Source organism: Cibotium barometz, chromosome 43, assembly GCF_041138505.1.
Source record: "Cibotium barometz isolate CiBa-2024 chromosome 43, ASM4113850v1, whole genome shotgun sequence".
Lineage (NCBI taxonomy): Eukaryota > Viridiplantae > Streptophyta > Polypodiopsida > Cyatheales > Cibotiaceae > Cibotium > Cibotium barometz.
In genome coordinates this window covers 1,158,435-1,169,201 of record NC_141088.1, presented here as the reverse complement: position 1 = coordinate 1,169,201, position 10,767 = coordinate 1,158,435, and the positions used below count along the sequence as shown (strand labels likewise).

General features: G+C 44.7%; 1 protein-coding gene across 2 annotated transcripts in view; it reads left to right on the top strand.

Annotated features, from left to right (window-relative positions):
- LOC147613409 (uncharacterized) overlaps positions 1 to 10,318 on the top strand; it is a 53,653-nt gene extending 43,335 nt beyond the window's left edge. The window contains exons 2-4 of one of the 2 annotated variants that reach the window (XM_086781343.1): positions 8,887 to 8,951; positions 9,207 to 9,593; positions 9,687 to 10,318. In XM_086781343.1, the coding sequence (XP_086637469.1) occupies positions 8,887 to 8,951; positions 9,207 to 9,593; positions 9,687 to 9,857 (623 nt within the window). In that variant the 3' untranslated portion in view covers positions 9,858 to 10,318. The remainder of the gene's footprint in view (positions 1 to 8,886; positions 8,952 to 9,206; positions 9,594 to 9,686) is intronic. The other variant, XM_086781344.1, reaches the window with a different exon arrangement.
- Positions 10,319 to 10,767: the final 449 nt, after the last annotated feature.

The following is a 10,767-nucleotide window of genomic DNA, read 5'->3' as shown; positions in this document are numbered from 1 at the left end:
TGTCATCATCCCAATCCTGTCCCGAAGTCCCTCTGTCATCTTCCATCCCTGGCAAACCTTTTCTCTGTGAAAATCCGATCTGTTCTCCAAACCACTCTGTCTCTGATGAAGATCTATGCATCTGGTCTTCCTCTAGTCCACAATCCATTCCTGCCCTGACTCTGAACACCGTCTTGGTCTTCGTTCCTGGAACTGAGTCTGGCACTCTCACATCACCCTTGGAGGATCAACCTCCCTTGGGACCGTTCCCTTAGAACCCATCTGGCTCACGGAACTGCCATCCCCATCTGGCACTGTGGAACACCACCAACAAACCTCCTGGGAGTTCTTCCCGATCTGTGTTCCCGCCTTGGGCTTCGAATCCGTGTACTTTCCTGTACCTTGGACCTGTACACCATCATCTGGGACTGATTCAGTGTTTAGCTTGGCTGAGCCTGATGCTCTGATACCAATGTAACGCGCGGAAGCTCTGGGTAGTCTTCTTTCAGCCCTAAACACTCTTGAAGACCTCCTGATGCAAAAACGCACCATGATGCAAAAACGCAGGTAGAGAGAGAGGAGAGAGAGAGAGTGAAGTGTGCTGGAATTTTCAGTATATACTATGTACAAAAAAGGTACAAATCCTTACAGCCATGGGCTGCCTTCATAAAAAGGTTCTTATCCCTAGAATCTGTCCCCTATGGGACCTCTAAGTGACCCACACCCCTAGTGGGAGTGAATGCCTAATACAAAGAGCAAGGGGGCTATTTATAGCCCCTTGGAGTGCATGAGAAACTGGCCGACTGCTGGTCGGCCAGTTCATAAGTCATTAATTCCATTTAAATGCTGCCGACTGAATCTCTTGATGCGCCTTCAGCCAGCACCCCTCTGTCCTGCAGCCGACAGCCCACTGGTGTTGCTCATGTCATCCTCCATCCAGCCGACATCCCTTCTGATCCATGCTTTGCTCCAAGTCCTGCTCCATGTCCATCTTCTACTGGTTCATAGTCTTTATCTGCTTGCCTCTTCTGGATCTAGCCCTAGAAATGTCCATGGCATCTGTGATGCACATGACACATAGGGTCAACATTGCCAGTTCCCACATCTGGCATACCATACATTTCTGTTGATCCCCCCATGTTTCCAAACATACCACTATGCATACTGGGCTGCATACCCCCATACATGTTTCCTTGCATTCCGGGCTGCATACCACCATACATATTCCCCTGCATACCAGGCTGAAAATTAGCTCCAAAATTCCCTTGCATTCCCATGCCTCCCTGAGGGTATCCCCCAGTCATTGATTAAATAGCCTGGATGCATAGACTGTTGTGGAATAGGTGGCTGTCCGAAAAAGGAACTCTCTGGGTTTGCACCAAAAGTGTTCTGCATGTTGGGAAACGGTCCAAAAGCAGGATCCTGTGGGAAGGCACCACTATTGCCCTGAGGTGGGTTCCTAGAACGCTCTTTCTTCTTTTTCTTCTTAGGTTCAGAAGGGGCTCTCATAAATTCAGCAAACTTCTCACTTTGTGTGAGCTGCATAAACACATCCAGTGCGCGTGCCAAGGGAGCTTTAAACTTGGCATGTCTTCTGGCTGCGTTACATCCTCATAACGTGCATCTTTTGCAGCCTGTTCTCTTGCAAGAATATCCTCAGATTCATTTCTCTCAGGCATAGTTGTTTCTCGTACCGGTACGAATGGGTTCGTACCGTACGATACCGTACCGCACGAGAGTGTGTGTGTGTGTGTTTTTTTTTTCCTTGAAAAAAAAAATTCCAAATGCTTAAAAAAAATATAGAAACCCTGCTTAACGAAGATCCCAAATGCTCGCAATACTTCGTAACTTTCGTGTCCACTCAGTATTCCATATGGGGTTGTTGAGAGACCTAAAAAATCTGGCGAGGTAGACTGGTAGTGTACACTTGATTGGTAGGATGAGAGAATCTTGCTACGTCACTTGGAGATCCCTGGTATAGGTAGGCTAGACAATTAGATTCTCAAAGTTATGTACGAGGGAGAAGATTTGGACATGGCCATGTTGATCTAGAGAGGAGTCCCTAAACTTATCACCCTAGATGCACTGCTCGTATTTGTGCAAGGACGATCCCTTAGTCATAAACGCTACACTGGGAGACCTTTGGTATTGCATTACCCATCGAGGTTCTTTTTTGGAGACAATCGGGAGATCCAACTGGGAGAGACACATATCCATGTTCTGGTTCCTTAAGCATTGTAGACTCCTCCCCTCCCAACCTTCCCTCACATTCAAGCTTGAAGCTCCATAGGTTGTAAGTGTAAAAAATAAAAACCGTATTTTATCGTACGGTATCCGAAAATTTCATATCGTACCAAAAATTCCCGTACGGTATCGTATTTTCGTACCGTGACAACCATGCTCTCGGGAGAGGTCTCTTGCTCTTCCTCTTCATCATAAAAATAGTCATCTTCTGTGTCTGACATGTTGTTGAAAGTTTCAGCAATGGCTTTCCTCGAGACAACCACGAGCTCACCCCCTTAAGAAAGTTGATGATCGTCCCGGCAACGGAACCTTGAAACCGGCCTCTGGTAGAAACCAAAGTGCGGTAGACTAGCAGTCACCTATCCAATTGTAGTCCAGACAATTAAACAAATAAACCAAAGCTAGAGTGCTCCAAAACAAAAAGGAGAACGACACCTGTTGGCCCCAAAGCTTGGCGCCCCTTTCGGTATTTCTCTATTCAATTTCAATGGAAAAGCTTAAGTGAGTACAACAAAGCCAGTCAAGCAAAAGAAACCTGCATGTCCAATCTGGCAACCCTCAAGACCTCTTAGCATAGAGGATACACATATAGATCTGTGTCCCACAAAAGCAACACACTGCTGTCTCCTCTAATGGGAAGCCTTGAGCACGTATCTGGCTGTTCCATGATCGTAGCCTCAAACTCAGCCAAAGAACAAATCCACCATCTAACTCTGTTTCCACCCTTCAAATTGCCACACCCCTCCTCTCACAAAGGACCAGAAGAAACAACTCTGAAGCAGTCGTAAGCCAGTGGAAAGAGAGAGAAAGATATTCAGCAGGTACACTGCTGTCCCTCAGTCCAATCCTCCTCAAAAGACCATTTTAAGTTTATTAAAACTTATCCCTAGGGGCCACCCAAGGTTAAAACATTATAAATATTAAATCCCTTGGTCCTCCTTCACACTTGGGGATGTCCACACATGTTACCATTTGTCCGGGCACCCAAGTATGAATCGTGAAATATTTATCTTGCTCACCGACCACCATGCTCACACTTGTGCTGTACCAATTTCAGAGGGTCATGACAATTAACCTGCTTCATAATCTCTTCTTGTTGTGCGGCACTCACATGATATGGAGGTTTGTTAGGTGGAGAATTACCTGGCACAAGATCTATGCAATGATCCTCGGGCCATTGAGGAGGTAGTTCACCTGGCAATGCATCAGCAAAACAATCTTTGTATGCATGAAGGAAATTCAGCCTATCCTGAGTCAGAACATCCACATTTTCATGACTTGGTTCAATGTTATCACGAACAAAAACCAAATACGCTGAAAGACTCTTTTTCATTGCTTTATTAATCTGGATGTGAGATACAACTGGGATAGAATCCCCTTCCTTGCCAGCATCAATAACATGCATGCGGCCTCTATGCATAAAGGAAATTCTGTTTGTCTTGTACTCTTTGCGGGGTTCAAGCCTATGATGCCATGGCTTGCCAAGCAATACATCACATCCATTAAGTGGGGCAACCAAGAAATGCTCATGATCAATAACTTACCAATAAGTGGGGTAACCTGCACCTCTTTACCAACGAAGGTAGCTTTTGCTTTAATTTGAGGCCCCATGTCCTCAACCTCAATGCCCAAGGCGGCTGCCATTGGATAGAGATGAAGTTATATGTTGCACAATCATCAAGCATAAATAGAGGGGACTAATCCTTGATTTGGCTCCATGCTTTACATACCATCCTCTCTTTTCCATCATGCTGCGTGTTTCCTTGCACAGCGGGAACTGCATGCACATTTACCTTGGTTTGCTTATCCTCATGCTTTTGTTTGCAGTTGGGGCATTGTCTAAACATATGCTCTAACCTCGAGCAATCAATGGAAACAACATTAGCAACACAAATACTGGAAATACTGAAAATACAAATGACACTAGCATTGGGGCCGGAAAGGGCCGCCCCCCCCTCAATACTTTTTGTATTTCTTGGAGTATTTATATTTGTACAAGTGTCACGGGCCTGACAGGCCAAATTTCTCCACCAAGGATGAAAACAACCAAATAAAACTGGTTCAAGTCGATGAAGAGGTGTTGGTCGGAGTAGCCTCAAATCACAGGCTCATTCCCACCTTCACTGGGTGCACACTTGCCTTTCACTGGTCTTCCGGGATCGTGCTCAAACGGGCACGCCCGTACTAACGCAGGCAATAGTGATACACCGCGGAGGAAACGTATCTTGGTTCTCCCAAGTAAGCTTTGTACCTGGTTTTTCCTCAATCATGGAAAAAACCACTACCCAATGGCCTTCTAAGGTGTATGCAGCTGGAGAAGAAACTTGCCTACACAAAGCTTGAAATAACAACATTTAACTTTAATTGTTACCTGAATTTGAAATAAAATATTGAAACAAATATCTGGCAGAAGTTTTAATTCAAATCTCAGCAAAGAAGACCATTTCCCTTTTTGTTGTACTCCAAATGGGTGCAATCAGCTGATGTGAACAGGGCAACCAGCCGGTACAAATGTGGCAGCCAACACAGTTTGCAGGTACACGTGGACAACCAGCACATCTGGTACAAGAAGGCAGCAACACTGTTTTGCAGGTACACGTAGGCACAGCCAGCAGGTACAACACATTCAGGTGGGTAGGTACAGCTTGTACAGGGAGGCGGGTACAGTAGGGCTGCAAAGCCAGTACAGTACGGACAGGTAGGGGGCAGGTACAGCAGCTCCTTAGGCAGGTACAGCAGGAGTAAGGAGGCGGGTACAACAGGGCAGTACCAAGCGTGAAGGGGGAAGGAAAAGCCACCAACCCCACACGTGGATAATTTCCAAAAAGGTTTCATGCAAAAGCCTTTATTTTTTAAAGATTATAAAACCTTAAATCAAATTAACACTTTGGGCACCCTTAAAGGCAAATGTCCAGCCCCTATTTAAAATGGGTGTAAACACAATACCTTATAAATATTAAGGTTTACTCTAGTTTATGGATTTTACCTTTTAAAAAGGCCAAAATGAAAATACTTACCACTTGTTCACACGCCACACCACCAAGTCAGCAAACAGCACTCCACGGTACACTGGGGGCGTCCCCGTCCAGTGTACTGGCACGGCATAACAGGGAGACACACGCAAACAAGTCATGCAAATACGAATTTATGCATGCAGGGATAAATGCACGTGCACATATAATGGTTGAAATCTCCCTTTCATGAAACTTGTACAAGAGGTTCCTGTCGGGCACAAAACTGGCACGACAGAAATATAAAGATATGTCTTGGTCTTCCTATGGAGTGACAGTCCCATAGGTAAGATGCCATCCTGGCCATACACGGGTGGCACCAACAGGTTTCTGTCCATACAGCATGGAGCAAGTCACACACACGGGTGGCACGAAATTGGTTCCCGTCCATGTGACGCAGCACTGGTCTGGCTCCTGTCCATGTGACACCAAAAGATTGGCCCTTTCACATGGGACACTGGCTTGGTTCCATGTGAACGTGGCACAAATCTAGCCACTCTATGGAGTGACAGTCCCATAGAAGTGGCTCCAGAAATGGAGATGGACCAAATGGTGACAGGCAGAAAATTCAGCTATGTGCTTGGGTTGCAAGCTACAAGTACAGGTCACTTGAATGTGTTCCTTGGCATGGGAGTGATGCAAGCTCGCATGGCTGCATGCTCATGGAGCAGATTGTTTTCTTTCTGGAAAGGAACAAAGGGACCTACAGTTATGGGCATCTCTATGTTTCCAGATGTTTCATGAGGGAACAGGTAACTAGATGTATGCCGTTGTTGGCATTGTTGTTGAATGGTGCCGTGAATGGTTTTGTATATGGAAACATGACAAAGGTTTCAAAGGGAAACATGCCTAAGGGTTTCACGTGGAAACAGGTCGTAGGTTTCTCGAGGAAACATGTTTATGGTTCTCCAGGAGATAGGTCAGGTCACATGCAGGCAGAAGGTACAGGAATGGACACATGTTTGGTACAGCCTTGCTACTGATTGGATAGGGGACAGGGAATCCATGACAAAGATGGATAGTACCCTTGGAAGGTAGAGAGGGTTGGTGCAGGTGTGTCGACTGTATGGTATGCTGTGCTGTGATGTGAGTTCTCTTTTGGGAGATAGTTTGGGAGTCTGTGTTGTGAGGCAGAAGCACTGGATGTGTCAGGGTGTGATGCTGTTCATAGGGTGAGAGGCTATGGATGGTTGTGGCAGTCTTGATCATGGGAGAAAGCTTTTGTATGCAGACTCAATTTGTGAGTTTTTTGATGTGAACAATGGCTGGACTTGTTTGTGGATGCCGAGTGGATATGAAGCCATGATGCAGGGTCTTTGCAAGCTTCAGGAGTTCTATTGTGACGGTTGAGTTTCCAGCCTTATTGTAATCAAAGCTTTCTTATAATCAATTAAAGAAATACCGTAAGGGACGCCATTGTGTTTTGGGGCCAATCGGTGTCCGTGTACTGTTCGTAGGAGCACTCTAGCTCCCCTTGTTTGTTTTCCTTTTCTAGATCCTTGATGGTGTTGAAGTGTTTTGTGTGCAAGTATGTTTTTGCACCGCCCTTTGGTTTTGTTTGAAGGCTGGAGGCTGGAGGCTGGTTTACACTTCTTCTCTCTCCTCCGTCTTAATTATGTTTAATTATCATCAATGTTCTTAATCAGGCTTCGGGCTGTGGATCAGTACAGCAAGACCTCCGTGCATGCAACTCGACAGCAAGAGAGCCTCCCTAAATGAAGAGAGAGGGCTGCAATTTATAGATTTGGGGCTCCCATGAGTAAAAAATAGAAAAAATAATGACAAGCGGAGAGTTGATGTGACAAGTGTGAGGCCACTTGTCTCACTTTGATCCATTGTCTTGCCACATGTCCCAATTTAAGAGATGGTTCTCCCCATAAACTTCACGTCTAAAAATATCCCAACCTTAGACATTTTGTCAAAGGTGCTTCAGCAAGTCCCCTCATTTGCCTAGCTTACGGATGTAATGAAATGAACCGAATTTCCATTCGGGGCTGTCCAGAAATAGTAACCCTCCTAGATTTTAGGAGTCTGATTCTTTGTATTCTAGGATAATCCCCCCTTTCATACAAGGAAATGTCGAGGCTGCTGACAGATCGTCAGTGACGCGAATGACGTCTCTCCTCCCGACGACACGTAGGTGTAGAATGATGACTGCCGGATTGGGAGTGAAGCTCATCTAGTACATCCTTGCCAGCATCCAAAGGAGCGAAAAATCTTCCTCCAACAACTTTTGCCACTTCGTCCTCCAAACATTTTCTCTGAAGCACGGCCTTAGTAGGTGCTTGAAGTGCGGACTCCATTTTGTTAAGACGGGTAGATGTAGTGTCCATTTTAGCCGCCTGTGCTCATGGATGTCTTCACACTGAGAAGCAAATCAGTGAGTTGTGAATCCATTAAAAATATCAATTGATCAAGGACCGGGTGAGGGATTTCAGTCCTGTGGGATGAGTTGAGGGTGGGGTAGGGTTGGGTTGGGTGGGGCAGGGCATCATAGTATATCCCAATTAACGTAGGTGGAATGAGGAGAACCCAAATATTCACTTGTAGGATGAGTTGAGGGTGGGGTAGGGTAAGATAGGGTAGGGTTGGGTTGGGTGGGGCAGGGCATCATAGTATATCCCAATTAACGTAGGTGGAATGAAGAGAACCCAAATATTCACTTTTCCCAAACCCGAACTTGTGCACTATTGGAATCTAAGTGCTCTGGTCGCGCACAGGTGCCAGAAAAGAAAAGAAAAATTGCAGGTTCCCTAGGCTCTAGTAGAACACGTGTGCCTACGTGCTAGGGTCTTCCAGAGATAGAAAGAAGAGTGTGGCGGAATCACACACATAGCACACACGAGTCCTAAACTACTGCTTTGTATTGGCTGACCAGCACTAATAGCGCATATGTATGCGTGCATGGAAATTTAAAATCATATGCATATTCTCAGTGCTATACTCTACAAAGCGATTCTCTACATGTGTGGGCTGGCCAAGGATATATTAAGGGGTGCATGGACTCTGAACAATCGTCTACTTTCTCAGCCACTTCAATTTAAATTGTAACACTTTATTCTTGTACAAAATATAGAACAGTAATAAGCGGCAGCTGCCTAGTTACAGATTGTTTACCTTCGTGTAAATGGTTGCTGCCATTAGGTTTGATGTTTTGGATATGGAATGCAATTGTCGCCTTTGAGGGCAAACATGGGGGTGAATGTAACACCCGATGATGCTAGCCATTTTATAAAACACTTATGTCATGGCTGGGGACGTGTGTTTTCTTTTCTGTGTTTCAATAATGGCTATATTCCTCCAATGTGCATTGTCATTGGAGGAACCAGAGCACTGTATACAACCCAGGCAATGCATTTTCCATCATGGAAGAATTGGCTTTTTGCCTGCATCTCCTCTTGTGGATGTGCTGATGGCTGCTCCTGCCCTAGTCAAGAGGCAATGCCGCCAATGTTGATGCCAGGCATCCAAAATCTGAGGTCTCAGGCATAAAAAGTGCCACGACAGATATGAATCGATATGCTGTACGGTGGTGTTGAAGAAAAATTAAGGTTCTAGATACATTATGCCTTGTTATCAACGTATGCTTTATAGTGAATGGTTTAAGTTTCAGCTTGAAACAAAAAAATACCTCCCTTCAATTTTTTTTCAGATGGCTTGTCTGCAGTCCTACACATCTCTAGGAATCACACCCTGCAAATGGTATATGGTGTGCAGGTAAAATGCTTTTCTGATGGCCATGAAACATACGGGACTTTTTCTGTAGTAAAGGTCTTTACAGACACTCCCCCCAACAAAACCACCACCACCACTTCCTTCCCCTCTCCAACATCTCAATTGGCAGACGTATGGGGTTTGGGTGGCATGAGGGATGGGTGGGAGAGCTCTGGTTTGCATGGCAGGGGTTTTGTCTGTAAAGACCCGAAGTTATGGAAGCCATGAAATTCTTGGATCTCACAAACTTGTGTTCAGGGTGTGCAGTTCTTTCATTTAGCAGGCAAGGGAACGATTTTGTGCCAAATGAGGGCACCTCATACTAGAACAAATGAAGATGGTCCAAGTAGTCAGAAGTCAGGATTTCAGAGAAAGGTTTCAAGTTCGTTAGAAAGTACTGTCAATGCAGTCAGGATTTTCCCATGGGAAAAGGTGTATACACGATTCATCCAGCGTGTGCTGGATCTTTTTTGGATAGCTGTCAAGTGGGTCGGGATCCCAGTTCTGGCCTTGTCGACAGTGAGTGAATTTGTTTACACCCTGTCAGCAAGAAAAGATCTCTTCATACCTCTAGGTATACTCTCAGGAGTCTTGGTTGCAAAAATTGTTGGAAATGCTTCCCTTGAGGTTATGAAGGAGCTCCAGGTACTTATCTTTGCCACATAATTATCCATATTTAATGTTGTTTGAATCATGTTCCAATCAGTCATAATTTTGATTTGCCATGTGGGATAACAGGATGGAAAAGCGCCTTGGCCTTTGGTGGTGATGGGATTATTCTTCATACTGTTAAAGCTTCCGGGCCCTTATTACCCAAGCTGGGCTGCTGCTTTCTTACCCCATGTTGCCAATGCGGGCTTGGTGCAGACAATTCTTCTCTTAAGAGAATGGCAGCAGATATCTGTGTGATACTAAGGCTTACTCCAGCAAATGGGGAGTTGAGTACACAGTTTCATTTCTTCTTTCTTTTGTGGATTGACAATACCATCCGAAGACCTCAGAGCATTGTTGAAATCTTGTCTTTTTTCAAGCTTGCAGTTCTATATGCCGCAGGAGTTTGTTCTATTGCAAATTGAAAACAGAGCCCTCCAATGATGGTCTGATTCCCTTAAATACTGAGGTTCTCTCTCATGCTGGGATATCCAAATCTATGGTAGGCTGCCATGACAAAGCTGACAAATTGAGTAGTGTGGGTGCGTTCGTCTCTTGGCATCTGATTTTACCGTGTCCATGTATCACCGTGAGGGTGGTACCAAGAAAAACGGTAGGGGGTAGCGCGGCGGCTTTTTCTTGTAAATGCAAAAATAAGAACATCAAAAAAGTTCAAAAAATAAATAAAAAGTATATACATACATACATACATACATACATACATATATCGATCTCGATCTCTCTCTCTCTCTCTCTCTCTCTCTCTCTATATATATATATATATATATATTTTGGGGGGATATATTGTTTAAAAAAAGGAGGGGGCCTAAGTTGGGGTTTCTATAAATAATTAAATAATGGGAAAAATAAAAAGGAGAGAGGGGAGGTATTATTTAGGGGAGAAGGTCAACGATTAAAGGAAAAAAGAGTAGTGGTAATAGGGGTGGGAGGGTTTAAAGTTGAAGAAAGGTGGTGAGGTTAGGTCCAAGGTTAAAAAAAAAGGGGGGGTGTTGATAGGGTGGGGGGGTTTATTAGTTAAACGAACAAAAGAGGGGGAGGGGGTAAAAGCGAGCAAGGGATCTTTCTCAGATTTGAGCTTACATGTATGTTAACAATAGATTGGGCTACCCTCGAATCGAATTTGGTGCCAATTCGACACAGTTAAGTC